This window comes from Dipodomys ordii, unplaced genomic scaffold, assembly GCF_000151885.1.
Source record: "Dipodomys ordii isolate 6190 unplaced genomic scaffold, Dord_2.0 Scaffold22, whole genome shotgun sequence".
Taxonomy (NCBI): Eukaryota; Metazoa; Chordata; class Mammalia; order Rodentia; family Heteromyidae; genus Dipodomys; species Dipodomys ordii.
In genome coordinates this window covers 2,809,384-2,832,571 of record NW_012267238.1, presented here as the reverse complement: position 1 = coordinate 2,832,571, position 23,188 = coordinate 2,809,384, and the positions used below count along the sequence as shown (strand labels likewise).

Below are 23,188 nucleotides of genomic sequence, written 5' to 3'. Positions count from 1 at the left end.
ATTGGGGTAAAAGGCTGGAATTTGGTCGCCTCCCAGAGAAGGCAGCGAGCGCAGCTGTCCCTTGGTGGTGTGAGTCCTTAGATGAAGTCTGGAGAAGTCTCATTAGCATTGAGGGGCTGGAAAAAAAAATACTAGATAGCAAATAAATGACAAGAGGAAGGACTTGGGGCTGAAAATGTTGGTAGAAATGTCCTTAGCTACTTCTGACATCTGGCGATTAGGTAGAGGAGAAGTCAGGTGACAAAGGCAATAAATTCCTGTTCAGTTAATAGGTAGACAGGTATAGACATTGGATGAGCAGGCTTCTTACTTCTAATGACCTCCCAGCTCTGGTTAATTTTGAAAGGGCAGGCACAAAGTAGCTGATGTGACATCATGTCCTCTTATTCCTTTCCATAGTCCTTTGTTTCCCAGACTGACTGAGTCTAGGTGCCCATTGCTGGGATGGCTTTTCCCAGTTAGTATTCATGGAGGTTTGAACTCAATGCCTGGGCACTGTCCCTGAGCACTTCTGCTCAAGGCTAGTGCTCTACCACTTTGAGTTACAGTACCACTTGCAGTGTTTGGCTGGTTAGAGATAAGAGTCTTGAGCCATGCTTCCAGCCTGGCTCTTTGCAGGTTAGTTGGGAGATGGAGTCTTAGGGATTTTCGGCCCTGGCTGGCTTTGAACTGCAATCTTTGCTACAAAAGCCCTTTATTATTTCCAATTAAAGCAACAAGGAAATCAAGTAGAATAAGTAGAGTTTACCTGGTTTTTATCTAGAATTGACCAACAAATATTCTGCAATGATAAAACTTGTTAGATGTGATGAGAATTTTAGCACAGATATTCCCAGTATTTTAGAACCACATAGTCAGTAGTAGAATATACAACACAAAACAAAAAAGGCAAAACGCAAAACCTAAAATTTTGACAACAATGTTTAGAAATCTTTGCTAACAAAGCACATCAGATGGTTGGGCCTCAGTTACCAGGGCCTGTGAAAAGAGCAACTTGTTAGCAAGGCACCTTAGAGTAGATGGATGGAGTAGTAAGCATAGTGGAAGGTCAAGAGTCAGATGAGACCCAATCCTTAACCTACCATGTGGCACCAAGATGGCAAACTCAAGATGGTGAATTTCTGAAAAAATGCAAAGAAAGCCTGAACAAAAGTGGACCCCAGCTTATCACCATGCACAAACAACTCAAAATGGATTAAAGACCTTAACATTAAACCTGAATCTCTGAAACTACTGCAGGACAGAGTAGGAGAGACACTTGAACTAATAGGCACAGGAAAGAACTTCCTGAACAGAGTCCCAGGGTCACAACAAATTGGAGAGAGACTCGACAAATGGGACTACCTTAAAATAAAAAGCTTCTGCACAGCTAAATCTATCGCAGCCAAGCTAGAAAGACAACCAACTAATTGGGAAAAAATATTTACCAGCAATATATCAGACAAGGGGTTAACATCCTGAACTCAAGAAACTAATCCCTCCCAAACCTAACAAACCAATTACTAAATGGGCAAGGGAACCAAAGAGGGACTTCTCAAATGAAGAAATAAAAATGGCAAAGAAACACATGAGGAAATGTTCATCATCCCTGGTGGTGAAGGAAATGCAAATAAAGACAACCCTGAGATACCACCTTACCCCAGTCAGAATGTCCCACATCCACAAATCAGCCGACAAATGCTGGAGGGGATGTGGAGAAAGAGGAACCCTATTACACTGCTGGTGGGAATGTATACTTATACAACCACTTTGGAAAGCAGTCTGGAGGGTCCTTAGAAAGCTAAAGATTGACCTCCCTTATGACCCAGTCATACCACTTCTAGGCATCTACCCTGAACAACAGGAACCAATATACAAGGACACGTGCACCTCCATGTTTATTGCAGCACTGTTCACAATAGCTAGGATATGGAAACAACCCAGATGCCCCACCACAGATGAATGGATCCAAAAATTGTGGTATCTATACACAATGGAATATTATGCAGCCATTAGAAATGACAAAATAATGGCATTTGCAGGGAAATGGATGGAGCTAGAAGGAATCATGTTGAGCGAGGTAAGCCAAGAGCGAAGAGACAAACGGTACATGGTCTCCCTGATAAGTGGATGCTAAATCCAAAATGTTAGGTGATATGACAAAATTAACAGGACTTAAGAAACAAAGAACTCCCACTCATCTGGTCAAACCACTACTAAATATCCCCATGCTGCTGATCACATGTATGATGTATATGTGTACACCATTATATGTTATAGACTGTGATAGACATTTTGCTCCAGGAAAGTTAGAATGAACTTGTGACTTTAAATGAGCATCATTATTCTACAATATTGTGAAATTTGGGAAATTATGTAATCACTTAATCACAATTAAAAAAAAAAACAAAACAAGAACCTTGGGGAAGGTAGGGAGGGAAGGGATGGTAGGGGAAAACAATGGAGGGGGTAATAATGCTCAATAGGAAGTGTACTCATTACCTTACTCATGTAACTGTAACCCTCTGTATAGTATCTTTACAGTAAAAAATTAAAAAAAAAAGAAAGCCTGAACAAATAGATCAAGCCTACATTGGCTAGCCTTTGAGAGGGAGCCTAGAGGGGGATCCCCAGGACCCAGCTTGCATGGCATTCTTCAGGGCACAATCCAAAATGTTGTAGAAAAGAGAAAGGGAGAGATAGGGAAAGTTGGACTTGAATGGCGGAGAGAGAGAGCAAAGAGAGCCTGAAAGTAAACAGACTTCTGACCATTTACCATTGCAGTGGCAAAAACTGTCTACATCTGAGAATGGCATAAAAATTAGGCGCTCTGACTTTCCAGGGAGCGCAGGAGGCATTTCAAAGGAGTTTCATGGCTGGGGTGTGACTCGCAGCACCCTATTAAATATTCAGGAGAGTCAGTCTGGTGAGTGAAGGAGAGCTGACCAGCCAGAAGCGGCATCCCAGCTTCCCCCAGAGCACTCTAGAGAGAAATGGCCAAGCCCCCAAAACCAAGCTTCCTGGGCTTCAGAGGGACCGATCTTTCAGCTAAAGGCAGTAGTAGCTCTCTGGCGTGGTGTCACATCTGGATAGAGACTGAGCAACGAAGAGCTGTAGAGAGTAGTTTCACTCACCAGAGTAGAGAAGTGGTGTGGACGTGTATGTGAAGGCCAGCAATGGTATCGATGCGCTGTGTCCGCAGCAGACAGACAGGTTCGCAAAAGGCTGTCAGAACTGTGGGTATTCCTCAGAACAAAAAAGGGGGGAGGGGAATGGAAAGGAATCCCACCTATCCTGACTTTAAGCCCTTCCCGGATTCAAACGACACCATTTGTGTTAGGTTTTTAAAAAGAGGTAGCCAAGGGGCTGGGAAGGTGGCTCAGTGGTAGAGTGCTTGCCTTGCATGCATGAGGCCCTGGGTTTGATTTCTCAGCACCACATAAGCAAAAAGAAAAAAGCTGGAAGTGGTGCTGTGGCTCAAGTGGTAGAGCACTAGCCTTGAGCTGAAGAGCTGAGGGACAGAACCCAAGCCCAGAGTTCAGGCCCCACGACTGGACCCCCCCCCAAAAAAAAAGAGGTAGCCGAGTAAGAACAACACAACTCACTTGGTATTCAGGTAAGGGGTAGGTTTATTCATTGTTCTGGCTGGCACCGAGCCACGTTGGCCCTCTACTTGGCTGGGAAAGAGGTAGGAAAGCTAGAAAAGAGCTTCTTGGGTTGTTTTAAAGGCTAATATGTACAAAATGGTTGCATTAACAGATTTAATTTATGCTCAAAGTCAAGAACCTTAACCTGTCTATGGGGATGTAAATTGTGATCTTGGTTCTCTGCCTCTCAGAAATTAACCAATGGAGCTATTTAATCCAAATTTATGAAGAATTGACAATCAGATTCTGTAGTTGTTTTCATTGATTAATTCAGGAAACATTTATTGAACTTCTATAGTGTTCATACACTATGCTATAGATACAAATGATGAGTTACAAATACTCTTGTTCTTGGAGTGCTCCATAGTCAGTTCATAATTATAATATTTAAACTTATACTGGAAGACCTGGGGGAGGGGATGGCAGGTAGCTAAATCACAAGTGGAAATCAGAAGACTTCTCAGAGGAGAAGTTTAGTTTTGAAGGATGAGAAAGAGATAGGCCAAATAATTGGGAAGGAAATTTGAAGCTGAAAGGACTACATTTGCTGTAATATGAGAACATGAGCATACTAGTTCTTTTAAGGAACTTGTCTGGGACATGGAATGTGAAATGCAGAGTGTGCAGAGATGAAGATATGCTAGAGTCAGATTTGAATAGTTTCTTATGCCATGAAAAAGAAGTTAGCTTTTATTCTGAAGGGGATGCATCATTTCATAAGAGGTCAACAGGAGAATGGCTTGATCAAATTTAAAAAAGAAACAGGTTTTTATTAATGATTTAATTTTTGTATAAATATTACTTACTTCATAGTACTGGGGATTGAACCTAGGACCTCATGCATGCTAGACTAGTATGCTACCACTTGAGCCGCATTCTTACTGTGGATACTTATTTTTATCTCTAGTCCTGAATTTATATTTTCTTCACTCAAATGTTTGAGTTGATTGAAAATTATTTTTTTCTTATAGATATAAATGATGAGGGTGGGTGTTGTTCATTGGTTTAAGCACTTACCTAGTATACATGAGGCCTAGGCTTGATCTCCAGCACTGCAAATAAAAAAGCTGGTGACTCACACCTGTTATCCTAGCTACTTGGAGACAGAGATCAGACGGAGGGTAGTTTGAAGCCAGCCTGGCAAGACAAAACTTGGGGACTCTCTACTCATTAAAGAATAATTCTCCATTTTCTGCTTCCCTACCTACTGGCAACCACCATTCTACTTTCTGTCACTATGATTTTGACTATATTAAGAAGCTCATATATATTATATATTGGGATTGTTTGTGCCTGATAGTTCATTTCACTAACATTCTTCATTCATGTTGTAGTATATATAGAATTCATTCCTTATTAATGTTGAGTCATTTAGCCGTTCACTTTTTTCCCTTTCCCTTTTCCTGAGGATTGAGGCTGAGCTGTATCCATAGCCCTTTATAATTTTATTTTTGAGATAATTTTATTTTTCCTGTTCATGGTCCTTACTTCTCTGTATCTTTGTAGGATTTGTGATTTTTTTTGAAAACTTGACACTTGAATGTAATAATATGGTAACTGCAGAAGAGTTGCTGTCAGTTTGAACAGTTAACAGAAGTTTGTCTCAGTTTTTTTTTTTGAACCTGTACCTTCCCCTAAACATATACTGTGATTTTCTGGTTTCCCCTTGATATGGAGTGTTTTCTTAATGTCTTATCACTCAATATCTGGCTCATAAGAGGGGAAAAAAGAAAAAAAAGAATGGGAAGCTGGGTGCTGGTGGTTTATGCCTGTAATCCAAGCTACAAGAGGCTGAGATCTAAGGATCACAGTTCAAAGCCAGCCTGGGAAGGAAAGTCTGTGAGACTCTTACTTCCAGTTAGCCATCAGAAAACCAGAAGTGGCCCTGTGGCTCAAGTGGGAGAGAGAGCTCACCTTGAGCTGAAAGATAACTGACAGTGCCCAGGCCCAGAGTTCAAGCCCCACAACCGACAAAAAAAAAAAAAAAGAATGGTGAAGTTCTAGGCACATTAAATCAGCCAAAGGAAGAGAGATTTACATCCACAACAATGGTTGTCCTTTATTGTTCTCCTCTGATCAGGGGTAGCAATCTGTGACCAGACTACAGATCCTCCATATTTTAAGGAAAAGTGAGATCTTTTTGCCCATTTTGGCTCTTGTAGGTGTTTGCCAACTGCTCCAAGAACACATCTATGGGTGTTTGCCAAAGGTTAGAGTTGGAGAGTGCTGGCTCTTACTATGATAAGGGTTGAAATTGGATGAAATTAATTACAATTTATCATCCAAACTTAAAGTTGCATGCCTTCAGTTGACTTTAGGGTTCCAAATTGGTTATGTAGACAGATTTTATCTGTGCCATTGTGATCTAGAAGTTGGCAACAGATTCCTGGTTATCCCTTGAGTTTTTACTCACTTTCTGCTTGCTAGGAAGATGCTCAACCACTTGAGCTACTGTGGCAGCCCTTTTTTGCTGCACCATTATCATCATCATCATCATCATTATCATTGGTACCATTCCTGGGGCTTGAATTTAGGGCCTGGGTGTTGTCTCTGAGTTTTTGTGCATAAGGCTAGCATTCTATCACTTGAGCCACAGCTCCACTTCTGGCTGTTTGGCAGTTAAGTGGACAAAAGAATCTCATGGAATTTACTGTCCCAACTGGGTTTGAACTATCCATAAACAGATCTCAGCCTACTCCTGAACAGCTAGGATTTTTATAGGCCTGACCACCAGTGCCAGACTTGGTTGTTTTTAAGATAGGATCTCTTTTTATGTCTAGACTAATTTGTAATCCTCCAGTTTGTGCTTCCTTGCTTAACTTGCATGACAGATGTGTATTACTGTACCCAGCAGTGGGTTGACAGGCATACCATCATGCCAGTCATTGGTTGAGATGGATTCTCATGAGGTTTTTGCCTGGACTGGCTTTGAACTGTGATCATCCACATCTATGCCTCCTAAGCAGCGTGGATTATAGGTTTGAGCCACTGTGCCTGGCACCCTCTTACTTAACCCTTGAATGCACTAGGTGTAATTATTAGAGTCTTATTTTTTTAAGTATTGGTATTTTAAATCCCATTAAATATACATCAGTCTTTAGGGTTAAAGTGAGATTTTTTTCTTTTAAATATTAAGAAATTATTTATTCATGCAAAAGAAATATAATAAGATCTTGAATAAGTACTACTCTTAATCAACAGTCACGTTAGTAAATTTAAGTTATTTTCAGGTGGTAATTTTAACTTCTTATCTTTTTCTTATTCTAGTGCTCCTTTTCTCCTTTATCTACTTCTTCTTTTATTTAAAAGATAGGGTCTTTCTAGTGTTGGCACAGGGTGACCCAAATGCCTGAGCTCAAGTGATCTTCCTGCCTCAACTTCTTCAGTTATTGAGACTAAAGGAATATGCCATGGTGCCCAGCTGTAAATATTGTTAATGTTTGAAAAGTATGAACCCCAAAATTGATGAAATAATATGTGTTTGTAAAGTATAACTTGTAAAAACTGGATTAAAGGAAATGATTTTTCACATTGTTTTTGTTTCTGTGCTGGTACTGGGCTTGAACTCAGGGCCTGGACTCTGTCCCTTAGCTTTTTCACTCAAGTCTGGTGCTCTCCCACTTGAGCTATAGCTCTACTTCTGGTGTTTTGCTGGTTAATTGGAGATGGAAATCTTGTGGACTTTCCTGTCTGAGCCGGCTTTGAACCATGATCCTCAGAGTAGTTTACAATTATAGGGGGTTTATTATGTGCTAGATACTTTGGAGCACTTCATATATTTAAAATAACTAAATTTTATAATATTCCTATGATGCATTATTATCTCCATTTTACTAAGGGGGACACTGAAGCACATAGGAATGAAATAGCTTTTCAAAGATTATACTGGCATGGGCTGGGAAGGTGGCTCAGTGGTAGAGTGCTTGCCTTGCACTCATGAGGCCCTGGGTTTGATTCCTCAGCACCACGTAAGCAGAAAAAAAAAGCCGGAAGTGGTGCTGTGGCCCAGGTGGTAGAGTGCTAGCCTTGAGCTGAAAAGCTGAGGGACAGCGCCCAGGCCCAGAGTTCAGGCCCCACAACCGGACCCAAAAAAAAAAAAAAAAAGATTATACTGGCAGTGGTAGAACTTAGCTTTGAACTATAGGTTGTCTAACTGTGGAGACCCTGCAGTATTCCCGAGTGCATACATAGAGAAATAAAATCTTCATATTCTTTCTCTCAAGTAGTTTTCAAAGGTGTGTGGATAAATTTACATGAAACTATTAAATTGTATTTTTTGGTAATTAATTTTGTTTGTATTTTTAGGACATTCAGTCAGAAGAAGGCTGCAATTGAAAGAGAATACGCACAGGTAAGCTTGGAGTTGGAGGTCTCTGTGCAAGGTATGCCTCACTTTGATGGGCTTCAGGTCAGCATCTCCATATCCTCTCTTCTCATTTCTGGGTATCCAACTCTGAGTCTCCTTTTGCTGCATTTAAATCTTCAAGTGAGGTGCTAAGTTGCTCCTTATTATAAAAAGATTATAACTCTTCTGTGGGAAGACATTATTTATGTAGAGTTTATAGATAGTAATGATAATACATTTAACAAATATGTATATGTGTAAATACATATATACACAAAACATATATACATATATACACACAGACCTTGTTTTTGGAGAGGCTGCTGGTACTGGGGTTGAATTTAGGTCTTATGTTCTCACTTGGCTTTATCCACTCAAATCTGGCACTCTACCACTTGAGCCATGCCTCCACTTTCTGAGGTTTTTTTGCTGCTTTTTTTTGAGACTCATCAGGGATTTGTTGGGTTGGGCTAGCTTTGGACCCAGTCCTTGTATTTCAGCCTCTTTAGTATCTAGGATTATAGGCATAAGCCATTGGCTCCCACCTTAACAAGAATGTACATTCTTCTTTCTATACCCCAACCCATCCTCTGTACTTTAAGAAAAGTTGATTTTTATATTTATTTAGTTAGGTTCTTATTTCTCATCACAGCCCTGGTAGATAGTGATATCTTTTGTGATGGTATAGAGTTGTTTTAGGGAAATTTAAGCAGCAGCTGCTTCTTTCCTCCTCTTCCTCCTCCTTGTTGTCGTCCTCATCCTTCAACACAGATTAATTTAATTTATTTTCATTATTTAAATACTGGAAGAGGGGTACAGCATCACATGGATTCTGTGTCCAATGGCTTAACAGAAATTTGGCATGAACCATCGCACTGTTTCCATGAGCACAAGTTACCTTTCCTCAGATTACTCTGATTTTGTTTTGTTTGCCACCAGGAGCCACTGTGTTGTTTTTGCTTTGTATTCCTAAGCACATCTCTTGCCCAAGTAGAAGTCAGTTATCACCTTGGGCATAAACACCTTCAATTTCAAGGAGAGTGGTGTGCTTCTTTGGTTCTGGAGACCCCACTTAGAACCAGCAAAAATACTGCCTTTTGGTCCTTTTCCCAGCAGGCCTCCATAGGCTTCAAGATGGCAGAGAGAGTTCTTTAATTTTAGTTAGATCTTTATTTGTGTCCTGATAGCTAAATATCACAAGAAAAAATTATGTTACTGTATTATTTTGTGGATGTGTAGGAATCTGTAATCTTAAAAAAATTACTTTATTGTTATAATAGAGGTAATGTACAGAGGGGTTTCATTACGTGTCAGGTAATGAGTATATTTCCTTTCATACAGTGTCATCTGTTCCCTCATTCTTTCCCAGTCCCTCCTCATCTCCACCTGTGAGTTGTGTAGTTCACTTTCGTCAATGTCCAGTGAAAACTCCACTGGTGCACTTTTTTACCCTTTTTTCTTAAGGTGTGTGCCCTCCCACCTACCCTGTCAAAGATATACATGTGAATACGCTGAATATAAGGTAAAGAAGACAGAATCATCAGAAAAAAAAGGAAAAAACCTAAAAACTAAAAAAGAAAAAGGAAAAAAAGTCTTTTGTTTCCATATTATAGGAGTTCATTTTAGTATGTATATTATTTCATATAAATATAAAGAGGCGCGTAGGCATTGCGCTTTTGTGATTCTCTCATAAGAGAGAATCTTTTGGTCTCACTGTATGTGAGTATCTAGAATCCTGTGTAATTTATCACATCCCAGTATTATTTTCAATCTAATTTCTACATATCAGAGAGAACATGTACTGTTTGTTTCTCTGAGCTTGGTTTACCTTGCTTAATATGATTTGTTCTAGTTCCATCCATTTCCCTGCAAGTGATAATATTTTATTCTTTCCAATGGCTGTGTAAAATTCCATTGTATATAGATACCACATTTTTTTTAATCTATTGTGGGACATCTGAGCTGTTTCCATATCCTGGCTATTGTGAATAGTGCGCCCAATGAACATGGATGTGCAGGTGTCCTTATCATATCCTTGTCTCATGATGCTCAGGGTAGATGCCATATGGCTGGCTTGTAGGGAAAGTCTAGTTTAGTTTTTTGTAGAACCTCCAGACTGCTTTCCAGAGTCGTCGTACTAGTTTACATTCCTACCAGCAGTGCAGTAGGCTTCCCCCCCATATCTCGACAGCATTTGTTGTTTGAATTAAAAATGGTCAAGAAAGTGGGAGAAAACAAGGGAGGGGGTAACAATGTTGGACAAGAAATGTACATATTTGGTGGGGGGTGGAGTGTAGTTGTGGAGATGGGAAGGCAGGGATGGTAAGGGAAAAACACAGGAGGAGGCAACAATGCTTGTTAAGAAATGTACTTATTACCTTGCTCATGTAATTGTAACCCCTCTGTATGGTATTTTCATAATAAACTTATTAATAAAAAAGAAATGTTACTTACATAACTGTAACCCCTCTGTACATTACCCTACAATAAGAAACAAACAAATAAATGTAGGCCAATCTAACTGGGGTAAGATGGAATCTCAGTGTTGTTTTGATTTGCATTTCCTTTATGCCAAGGGATGATGAGCATTTCCTTATGTGTTGCTTTGCCATTCTTACCTCTTCTTCTGAGAAGTCTATCCATAGTTCCCTTGCCCAATTAGTGATTGGTTTATTAAGTTTGGGAGGGGCTAGTTTCTTGAGCTCCTTGTATATATTGGATATTAGGCCTTTGTGTGATAAATTGGTTGGCTGTCTTTCTAGTTTAGTAACTATATCCTTATCTGTGCAGAAACTTTTTATTTTTATGTAGTCCCACTTGTCGAATCTCTCTCCTGTTATGCCCCTGGGACTCTATTCAGTAAGTTTCTGTCTATACCTGTAAGTTTTAATGTTTCTCTTACTCTCTCTTGAAATAGTTTCAGAGTTTTGGGTCTGATGTTGAGGTCTTTGATCCACTTTGAATTGATATTAATGCATGGTGACTAGTTTTCTGCATATGACTACCCAGTTTTCCCAACACCAGTTGTTGAAGTGGCTATTTTTTTTCACTGCATGCCTTTGGCTTCTTTGTCAAATATTAGTTGACTGAAAGTATATTGTTTTATTTCTGGGTCTTCTAATCTGTTCTGTTCATCTTTGGACCTATTTTTGTGCCAATACCAAGCTGTTTTTGTTATTATGGCTCTGTAGTGGAGTTTGAAATCTGGTAGTATGATACCACCTGCATTGTTTTTTGTGCCTAGAATTGCTTTGTCTATTCTAAGTCTTTTGTTGTTCCATATGAATTTTTGGATTGTTTTCTCTTTTTCCAGTAAAGAATGTCACTGGAATTTTGATGGGGATTGCATGGCTATTTTCACAGTATTGAGGAATCTGTAATTTCTATTTATAAAAACTCTTTAACATAATTTGACTATGTTGGTCTTTTCAAGCAGTTATATTTTATACACAGTAGAATTCTAAAAAATTCTCTTCCTTCATCTCCACAAATGGTATTTGCAGCAAAAACTTAAAATACAGGATTTAAAAAAATGATACAATTAGTATTCTACATGGTAACTATTATTACTACCTTTTTTTGAGGTTTGAACTCAAATCCTCAGATTGCTAGTCAAGTATTCCTGTCACTTGAGTCATACCTCCAGTCCTTATTTTGCTTCGGTCATTTTTGGATAGTGTTTTATACTTTTCCCTAGAGGCCAGCTTAGACTTTGATCTTCTTATCTGTGCTTCCCCCATAGGTGTACACTATCATATCTGGATTATTTCTTGAGATAGAGTCTTGCTTTCCCCAAACTCTGTCCACCCTAACCTCATCTGTGCCTTCTTAGTAGCTAGGATTAGAGGCATAAGCCTCTATATTGACTTTTTTTTTTTTTTGAAAAAGAGACTAGTTATATGGCCTGGGCTGGTCTAGAATTCATCTTCTTACTTCAGCCTTCTGAATGCTGGAGTTATAGGTCTGTATCACCATACCTACTTTTTTTTTTTTGTCTGTTGTGGGGCTTGAACTCTGGACCTGGGTGCTGACCCTATGTACTTTTATTTTTATTTCTGAGACAAGAACTTATCTGTAGTATATACTGGCCTCAAATTCGTGATCATCTTGCCTCAACCTCCTGCATATTGGCATATACCTAGGAGTAGAACTGCTGGCTCATTGGGTATCTAATAAAGTTCTGCTTTACTAGATGTTGTTAAGTAATTTTTCCAAAGTTAAAGTCACTAGTAGTATTCAAATGTAGTTCTCCATTCCCCTAGGCACCCCGCCCCCAACCTCTGTCTCTTTCTTTTGTCCTAGTACTGGGCTTGAATTCAGGGTCTTGCCCTCTTTGGCTTTTTTGCTTGGGACTAGCACTGGCCCTGAGTTTTTTTTCTTTATTCTTTTCCTTAAGGCTAAAGCTACTATTGCAAGAGAGAATAGGAGAAACATTAAAATTTATAGGTATAGACAGAAACATCTTGAATAGAGTCCCAGGGGCACAATAAATAGGAGAGAGATCTACAAGAGTCGCTCTGGCTGTTTTGCTGGTTAATTGGAGATAGAGAGTGTCATGGGTTTTTCTGCCTAAAGTGGCTTTGAACTTTGATCCTCAGATCTCAGCCTCCTGAGTAGCTAGGAATAGATGTGAACCTATGCCATGCTCTATATGTGGTTTGCTCTAAAATTAAAAAGTACCATTTTGCTAAGTATACAGTTAGTAGTATTTGATTGTTCTTTTGTTCTTTCTTCCTTTTTCCTTCTTTCCTTCCTTCCTTCCTTCCTTTCCTTCTTTCTTTCCCTTCCTCCCTCCCTCCTCTTTCTCCTTCCCCCCTCCCTCCTCTTCTCCCTTCCTCCCTCCCTTCCTCCCTTCCATTCCATTGACTGTTTTATTAGGATAATCACTTAACTTAATTTTAAAAAAATTGTTATTATAGAGATGATGTACAGAGGGGTTACCATTATGTAAGTCAAGAGTATATTTCTTTTTAGACTATGTCACTCATTCCCTTGCTTGCTTAACTTTTTTAAAAAATCTTTTTCTTAAAGTCTTTTAAAGTTAAGCTGTAACTCAGACTTTATAATGGAAATCTATATATAGTAGTACTGACTTTACGGAAATTTTATTTATAATCCAAGTTACCTAAAATGTATTTCTAAAAAAGAATGAAGAACAGTATTACTTTAAGCTATAAGAGATTTACAAATAGAATTTTTCAGTGTGTTAAGCAGCATTGGATTTTGTAATATACTCACTAAATTGAGTTGACTTAAAATATGAAGAAACATTTTGGCCTAATAATGTTTTAATTTTTATAGAAAAACATAAACCTGTAAAAATGTTGAAAAATAATGTACTAGGAATTTTATTTCCTATTAAATAGCTACTGACATTTTGCCACATTTACTTCAGCTTCATACCTTTTAAAAGCTGGATTATTTGAAAGTAAATTGTAGCTAGTATACTTCGTTTCTACAAAGTTCACTCTGCATCTTCTGAGAAAAACAATATTTTCCAAAATAACTACTGTCCTTATATCTAAGATGAATAATTATTCTATAATATCATTCAACATGTAGAATATATATTTCAGTCTTCTCCTTTATCACCTGAATGTCTTTCATAGCTTTCCTTCAGTTAATATTTACACACTGCTTTTCATGAAGTATCTCTTGATTTTTATGTGAATATTCCCTTTAAACTTTCTTTTTATCTTTTATGACATTAACTCTTTGAAGAATCTTGTTAATTGTATTGTAGAATGCTCTGTATTGAGGGTTTGGTTTTTTTTTTTGCCATTTTATGATTAGAGTTGTTAGATTTTAGCAAAAATGCTACATAGGTGATGTTGCACATGATAATATTTGTGGCTTATATTGGTGGACTTTGATATTTAAAAAATAAAAACATGAACAGGGATTGGTGGTTTATACCTTAAATTCCATCTACTTCAGAAGCAGAGATTGGGAGGATTGGTATTTGAGACCAGCTCAGAGAAAAGTTAGGGAAATTTCATTTCAACAAATAAACTTGGCAGTTCCCATGTTTAATACAAGTTGTTGGGATGCATAGGTAGGTAAGAGGATTGCTGTTTGAGGTCATCAATGCAAGATCCTATGTGAAAAATACCTAAAGCAAAAAAATAAAAAAAGAGAAAAGAAAGGAAGGTAAAGAATAAAAACCTTGGGGGTATAGTTCAAATGGTAGAGCATCTGCCTAGCACATTCAAAGTCCTTAGTTCAAAGTCTAGTCTCTCCACCCCCACCCCACCCAAAGAAGAAATATTGACATTGGCCAATTTTCAAGCTTGATTGACTCTATAATAATAATAATAGTTTAAAAAATTCCAAAATTGTATCTTCTGTTTTTAGATGTGTATTTCTATATTTGGTTTTGCCTATGCTCTAAAAATAGGAATCCTGGGCCTCACACATGCTAAAAAAATACTTATTATGGACTAAATTGCCAGCCTAAATAATACATTATTTTAAAATTAAAAAAAAATTGTAAGGACCTGTTTATTTACATTAAGAAAACACTTATTGAGAACTCTTCTAGGAAATGTGGATATAGCAGTGTCTAAAAAGGAACATATACAACTTAAACATACACAACTTCTATTCAGTGGATGTACATAGCCTCCTTAATGAAATATATGAATTTTTCTTCAAAGCCACTTATGGCATTTTGGCAATTTGGAAAAGAATGACTTTTATAGAATGATTAATGTGGTATATACTTCCATTCTTGATACAAAACATTGATTAACCAAAATGATTGAACATTTGTGAGATTCAATAGTAAATATTCAGAAAACTATTTGAATGAAATAATTTATGTGAACTTGAGGTTAACCATTTGCCAGTACAGTTGTCTCTTGCTATATCATGGTTCTCTTATTGCAGCTTCACTTCATTGCGGGTTTTAAAAAAAGAAATCTAATTCCTGGTTGCGGAGTTTTTTGCCATATTGCGGGATTTTGCTTATATAGATAGGTACTTATATAATATTTATGATTTTAATTATTTTTGCCTAGAAATTTTAAAACTATAAAATGTTAATTCAAACATATTAAAAGAATTATTAAATTGAAATAAAATACAGTATGTATTTTATCAGCGGATAAATACTGTACTGTATGCAGTAATAGCAGTATGTAAGTTTGCAGTACGGGTTGGAGAAGTTTGTACACAGCACACTGTTGGCTGATGGAATGTTTTTGTATCATGAACACTGATTGGCTCAGTGAGTGTAGCTTTACTCTGTTTGCTCTCCTGCATTGTGCCTATACATTCAGCATCTCTCCTTGTCTACTTCAAATTGATGTCTAAGCATAGTCTTGCTCTGCAGTTTTATATTTTTGTGAAATTTTCATAAAAGTTTGAATTTATTGCAAGCCCTATGGTGCCACCCAAACATTCTGTGCTTTCTAAGGCTTCTGGCAGTGAACCTAAGCTCCAGAGGAAGATGCTTGCCATCAGAGAAAAGGTGGAACTTCTTGACATGTTAAAGGAAGGCAAAAGCTACTTAGCTGTAGGTCGCCATTACAGGATCAACAAATCTACTGTTAGGGCTATGGCAACGATGACTTTTAACAAGACGGCAAAGAGGTGGTCACTTCTTGCAATAAGGCCATTGAGAGGATGGAGTCTGCATTGGCCCTGTAAATAAATGACTACAGGAAGATACTGGACTGGTAGATACTGCTGAATACCAACACTATCTGGATGAAGGTCAAGAAACTTCATGATAGTTTTGTGGAAAGCATGGACATTCATGTTGATGATGAGGATAAGGATGATGATGAGGACAACAATGCAGAAGCAGGACCGTGGAGTGCTTCTTCCACCAGACCAACCCCATTCGGTGCTAGCAAGGGCTGGTTTGACAAATTTCAAAAACGCTTTGTACTCAAGAACGTTTCCCTGCATGAAGAAGCTGCCTCTGCAGATAAAGCCAGAGCCAAGGAGTGCATGAAGAACATGTTCAAATCCATCATCAAGGAACGGGGCTATAAGTCTGAACAAGTTTTTAACATGGATAAGACAACATCAGCAAATGAAAAAGGATAAGAACAGATGAACTATGGGTTGGAGAAGAGGAGGAGGTTGGCCTAACACTGGCTCATCTTGCAACAATTGTAAGAATGGCCAAAGAACTTCAGAGAGTGGCTGAAGAATGGGACCTCCAGATACTTCTTTCGTTGCATTTCATAAATACAATGGAGAGTTGTATACCAGTTTATTAAAACCTTCTTAGAAGAAAAAGCAGCACCAGCAACTCCCTATAACTATGTTCATCATTCAGACAAAGAGATCAGTTATGCCTAAGCCTTTAATGGATATAGAAAAGTTACAACCCAGGGCAAAGATACTGCAACCACCTGATGATGTGCCTGATGATGTGGTGCCTTCATAAGATCTGTAATGTTCTTCTTGGCTGTGCATTACATTAATTTCATTTTCATCACCTTCATCACCATCAATACTGCACAGTTACATAATTCATGATCTTCAGTCATTCAAATTGTACTGTAGTATACTTAACTGGTGAGTACCCATATACAATTTTTTTTTTTTTTTGGGTCCAGTCATGGGGCCTGAACTCTGGGCCTGGGCGCTATCCTTCAGCTCTTCAGCTCAAGGCTAGCGCTCTACCACTTGAGCCACAGCGCCACTTCTGGCTTTTTTCTTTTTGCTTATGTGGTGCTGAGGAATCGAACCCAGGGCCTCAGGCATGCAAAGCAAGCGCTCTACCACTGAGCTACCTTCCCAGCCCACCCATATACAATTTTATATGTTGTTAAAATTATGCAAAGGTCTAAGAGTGTAGAAAGTGTTTAAGAACATATGAAATATTTATAAGAGTATGGGAAAGGTTAATAAGGGAGTGGGAAAGGTTTGTAGCAGAGTGGGAAGGGTTTATGAAGCCTTAAATAAATATGTACATATATAAATAATATAATAAATAATTGCAAATTTTCACCTATCATGGGGGTCTCTGGAACATAATTCCCATGATAAGTGAGGGATACTGTAATTTCAATAACAGTACCTTAAGCACAAGTAAACTTCCAACACATGTTTAGGGGAATAATAGAAGTAATAATGTCTCAAAACTAAAAATTTTATTTAATTTTGTTACCAATTCTAGGGCTTGGGTGCTATCCCTAAGCCTCTTTGTACTCAAGGCCAGTGCTCTCTACCACTTGAGCAACAGCACCATTTCCAGCCTTTTCTGAGTAGTTTATTGGAGAGAAGAGTCTCACAGACTTTCCTGCTCAGGCTGGCTTTGAACCAGGCCTCCTGAGTAGTTAGGATTATAGGCCTCAGCCTCCTGAGTAGTTAGGATTATAGGCGTAAGCCACCAGCACCCAGCTCAAAAACCTCATTTTTGCTTGATGTAATTGGAACAGTGAACCTTTTCAGGTTGCTTGGTGGCTTCAGTGTTCTGCAGAAATATTTATATTTTATTTTTAATTACGGTTTGTGAAGTTCACTTTTTAATTCTATAGAAATGCAGATAAATTCTTCATCTATATACATGGACAAATTGATCTAAAAACATAGAATGCACCTTAGAATCACTGAAGGGAAAGTGTTAAACCTTAGGATAAAATCAAGTCTAGATTATGGCTGAAGTTAGTCAACCTCTGAGGTGTTGGTAAAACCATTTGCAATACTTACTGAGATTGCTTCAGGCAAGTTCTGTGTATTAATGTATTTCCTGTAGTCTTTGGCAGAATGTTGCTAGTGAAGGAAGGATACAAAAAGGTTACTGTGGCTGGAGAGAAAGAGCAGGAAAAGAGTGTGGACTTTGAGGGCGGCTCCTTGCAGAAGGACAAACAAAGTAAACATGGACATGCTGGCAATTTCCTAAAAGTTTTTGCTATTTTTATTCTTTTAAGAAATAAAGTTACAAGGAATTAGGTGTAGTACTCAAGAAGTTAATGTTATGGGTGTGAGGTAGGCATTTTTTTAGGGTATGTGTGTCTGTGAATTTCATCCATATAACTTAAAACTAGCTTAGTTCAGCTTTATATTATTAGCTTTTTGTATATTGCTATTGAGAGAGAAATGGTTGCTATATATTTGAAGGCTGTATATTTGCCAGGTTGTCCTATAAACAATCAGGAGAACTCATACAGGAAAGTTTATCAGAATAAAATTCAAGGTTATTTTTTTATGTTCATGTTTTTAAATAGTTTAAGTGTGTGTGTGTGTGTGTGTGTGTGTGTGTGTGTGTGTGTATACTAGGGCTTGATTTCAGGTGTAGGCACTATCCCTGAGCATTTTTTGCTTAACAGTTGTGCTCTACCACTTGAGCCATAGCTCTACTTCCATCTTTTTGGTGGTTAATGGAGGTAAGAGACTCAGGGACTTTCCAGGCTGGCTTTGAACCGTGATCCTTAGATCAAAGCCTCCTGAGTAGTTCAGATTACAGGTGTGAGTCACGGCCACCTAGTCGGTTTAATATTTTCATCTTGTTTTTCTTTTCTCTGGCTTGTAGAAGTGGGTAGAAATATGTCTAGAAAAAAGAACAGACTAATCCTCCCCCAAATTCTTGTGATTTGATTGTTAAGGTTTTTAAAATATATTAAAAGAAGAAATAGTGATAGAATATAAGGAACTATTGGTAAATTTGGTAACTTATGAGTTACATAGATTTTCTAGATAGCTATATTTTCATGGTTGTTCAAGCATGCCTTTCAAAAGAAAGAGCAAAAAGTCCTTGCCTATGCCTCCCCATTCTTTTCCTTCCCAGATCCTGTTTCTATTAATTAGTTTAGTGGTTAGTTTAGGATAAACATCATGGCATGAGAAGGCAGAAATTCAGATGAGAATTGTAGTTTTGAAATTTTCGTATATACTGTGTCGAGCTCAGGCTACAAGGTGAATTTGGAGTTAGCCTGGGCTATATGGTGAGACTTTGACTCTGAAAAAATCAAAGTAGAGCAAGTCTCCCTGCTGTGTAAAGTACTTGGTTTTCTTTTTTCACCTTTGAGTGTTTTGTCCTTCTTCCTAAACATGAACATATATAATTATAGGTATTTATACTGCTAGGATAAAACTCAGGAATTATTTGTGAGGTAGGCATAGTGGAACACCATTGTAATCACAGCTTTTTAGGAGACAAAGACTTTGAGCTAACTGTGGCAAAGTTAGCATGAGCATGGCTCAAAAATAAGAACAAAAGGACTACTAGTATAGTTCAAATGGTAGAACACTTGCCTAACAAGTTTGGGGTCTCTGAGTTCAATCTCCAGACTGAGGAAGAAGAAAGTTATTTGTCGGTTTGAGTGTCTTGCCTTCCTTCAGTTAATTTTGCAAATTTTCTTTCTTCAACATTTTTATTTGTTATTGCTGGGTATTAAACTTCAGGTCTTATACATGCAAAGCAAACACTGTATCACTGAGAGCTATACCCAGGCTCAGCAATTATTTTTATCTGCTTCTTTCTAAAATTTTGTTTTATCTCGGAATCTCAATCTGATAGCTCTTAACTAACTGTTCTTTCACATTTTTTTTTTTCAAATTGTAAGGCCTGAACAATTGATTTTTCTCAGTAGCCACAGCAGAGAGTTAACGCCAAGTTCTTGAGTGGATATATGTCCTGCATAGGCAAGTGTGGTTGTCTCTTCATCCCCATCACAGGCAATTCCACTGGTCCCTTTCCATCAGCTTTGACTATTATTTCCTGTCCCCCACCCCAGTGGTGGTTCAGGAGCTTGGGACTCACAAATGGCTCTAGGGGTGGGGGACCCTGACTGGGTCTTAGCAACCTCATTGCATTAGCCCTCACAGCTGGGGATTACTCCAAAAGTACAGTGCTGTCCATTGCTCCCAGGACCTTGATCTTCTTGGTCTTGGGATTAGCTACTTCAGCTATGATTTCCTGCAGCAAGGATTCTACCAGCTCCTTGGCTTGGACAGGGTTTATGCAGTGAATGCAGTTCTTGATCTCCTTGATCAATTTCACTTTGTCTATTGGCTTTGTCTCTGTCATTTGTCAGATGGACTGTGAAATATGTCCAATCTGTTTGCAGAGGCCTTTCAATGCTGCCTTGGAGCTGCTGTGTCAGAGATAGCCACCGTTGGCATGAGACTGACATCCTGGATCTTTAAGTTTCTTCAAGAGCTTACTGAGGTCTGAAATATCCAGGAGCATGAGGTTAGAAAGTCCTGTGTTGGATTTTGAGAAGTACTCCTTGGGGTATTATCCGGGAGTGCAGTGGTGAGGCACATTCCTTTATCTGTCATGGGACAAAGCACTTGGCACTCTATCTTGTACATACAGCCAGTAGTGCAGAGACCAGAGGCACTAGTGGTCTGTTTGTTCAGGTCCACCATCACTAGGGCCAAAAACTACCAGCCAGGATTACGATGACTTCCAAGAGACCTCAGTAGTTCCTAAGAGCCTTAGGAAGCCACATAATTAAGCATGGTAATCCTACTGAAACCACAGGCTTCTAGGTTGAATGTGTTAATCTAGCATGTGCATTTTGCTACAAGAAACCTTTGGAAATGTGGGGCCCTGGGCTATGGCACTGCTCACAGAATAGCACTGTGCAGCAAGCTAGGAAGCTGAGGCCTAGAGTGGCACCTAGGGTTACCTGGGCTGTGCAGCCACAGAAGGTAGCTACTTGCCCACTGACTTTTTACCAGACTTGGCCCAGCTCATGACCTTCTGTCATTCAGGGCCTCTCAGAACCTGCAGAAATGGTCAGGACTCCAAAGCCCAAGATGTGGCCACCTCAGATGGCAGATGGTCACAGCCTTCTTCAACATATGACATATTCTTTGACCCTGGTGTTGGTTGCTCAGATCTCAGGAGACTGAGATGTGAGGATCAAGGCTTGAAACCAGCCCCTACAGACAAATCTGTGAGACTACCTCCAATTAACCAGCAAGAAGGCAGAAAAGTGACCTGGGTGCTGGTGGTTCATGTTTTAATCTTAGCTGCTCAAGAGGCTGAGATCTGAGGATTGCAGTTTGGGCAAGTAAGTCTGTAAGACTTGGGCAGGTAAGTCTGTAAGACTCTTACCTCCAATTAGCCACAAAAAAAGCAGAAGTGGAACTTTGGCTCAAGTGGTAGAGTGGTAGCCTTGAGCAAAAAAGCTCAAGGACAGTGCCCAGACCCTGAGTTCAAGTTCTAGGACTGACATACTCATAGATACAAATGGTGGAAGCATGGCTTAAGAGTTACAGTGCCAAAGGAAGGGGTAACAATGCTGGACAAGAAATGTACTCATTACCTTACTCATGTAATTGTAATCACTCTATACAGCATCTTTACAATAAAATAAAATTTAAAAAAGTTAGAGTGCCACTCTTAAGCACAAAAACAAACAACAACAATAAAACAAGCAAGAGTATGTGACCTTCAGTTCTATCCTTAGTAGGACACAAAAAAATTTTCTTCATATGCTTTATTTTAGATGAATTATCCTCTTTGAACTTCCATTCACCAATTCTCCATTCAGTATCCTGAGACACTTTATCTTAGTACATTTTATCATAATAAATTGAGATTTTTTTTTTCTTTTTGCTAGTACTGAGTCTTCCACTTGTGCTTTGCCTTTTTCACTCAAGGCTGGTGGCACTCTACTCTTGAGCCACACTTTTACTTCCAGCTTTTTTCTAATTCATGTTAAGAGTCTCATGGGCTTTTCTACCTGGGTTGATCTTCAGATTTCAGCCTCCTGAGTAGCTAGAACTACAGGTATAAGCCATCAGTGACTGGTTAATACATTGACTTTTTTTTAAGTTGTTAATTGCTATTATAAAGGTGTAATAAATAGAGGTTACAGTTATATGTCAGGTAAAGAGTACATTTCTTTTTGGACAGTGTCACTCCTTCCCTCACTCCCAGTTTACATTGACTTTTTTTAGTGATCATATTTTATCTGAGATTTCTGGATATTTTAAAGGACATATCTGTGTATATACATATTGTATATAAATGCAATCTTCACACCAATGTTTGTTTTACTTCCATGTACTTCTCCACTTATTTTTTAAAGCAGAAATGATTTTAAAATGTATCTTTTTTCTTGCCCATGTAATTGTAACGCCTCTGTATGGTATTCTCACAATAAAAATAAAAAATAAAAAAATAAAATTATCTTTTTGGGTATTTGAAGGCTTAATGGTTTTATTTAGACCTTGAAGTTCCAGGTGATTCAGGCTTCTCTCAGATATCTCTAGAACTGGTGGGGGAGCCCACTTCTATATAAGCATTGGACAAAATATGTTGTCTGGGAAGCTCTGGCTTAAAGGGATAGGGACTGAACTTGATTTAGATTAGGGGTCATAAAGAACCCTTCAAAAACAAGCATTTTATTAGTAATGAACAAACTGGGAGCCTTATTGTGACAGTGTAATGTTCAATCAAATAGGTATTTCTCTCTCCTTCCTTTGCCTTTCCCCTTCTCTCCTCTACTCTTTGCTCTGTTTATTCCCCAATCACCCACATATCTTCTACCATACAATTTTCCAGAGAAGGCCTACGGCCATTACTATGAGAACAGGAAACAGATACCCACAGTCACTACAAAGAGGATGATGTCTCTAAATGACTAGCTAGGCATAGTGCATGGGCACTAAGGCCAGTAGGGGAAGTAAATCAGAAGCCAGAGAATCACAAGGAAGAAAAAGCAGTTCCTGTTGTATGTTCCTAAAGGGTGGAGATTAAGTTCTAAGAACCTAATGCGTTGTTAGGGAAATTCATTGTTGTGCAAACAACACAGTATGCAATTATACAAGCCTAGATGGCACAGTCTACTACATATCACGATTCATAGTTTATAATTTTGTATATGGGGCTAGATACTGGCTGAAACATTGTTATTCATCACGTGTATGTGTGTGTGTGTTGGGGTGGGGAGGGTTTTTGCTTTTTTGCTCATGTCTGTGCCCTACCACTTGAGTCATGATTCCAGTTTAGTATTAATTGGAGATAAGAGTCTCTTGGACTTTTCTGCTCTGGCCCAGCTTTAAAAAATTGGTGATTCTGAGATCTCAGCCTTCTTAGTAACTAGCATTACAGGCATGGTACTTGTTTAAAGAACTGTTAACACTGTTATTAATTCAAACAAACATTGGCTTTAACATTGGAATTTAGTTGTTAAGGAATATGAGGGGCTGGGAAGGTGGCTCAGTGGTAAAGTGCTTGCCTTGCATGCCTGAGGCTCTGGGTTCGATTCCTCAGCACCACATAAGCAAAAAGAAAAAA

General features: G+C 38.6%; 1 protein-coding gene across 1 annotated transcript in view; it reads left to right on the top strand.

Annotated features, from left to right (window-relative positions):
* Fchsd2 (FCH and double SH3 domains 2) overlaps positions 1 to 23,188 on the top strand; it is a 214,724-nt gene that overhangs the window by 25,394 nt on the left and 166,142 nt on the right. Inside the window, exon 3 of the mRNA XM_013013961.1 lies at positions 7,932 to 7,977. Coding sequence (XP_012869415.1) covers positions 7,932 to 7,977 — 46 coding nt within the window. The remainder of the gene's footprint in view (positions 1 to 7,931; positions 7,978 to 23,188) is intronic.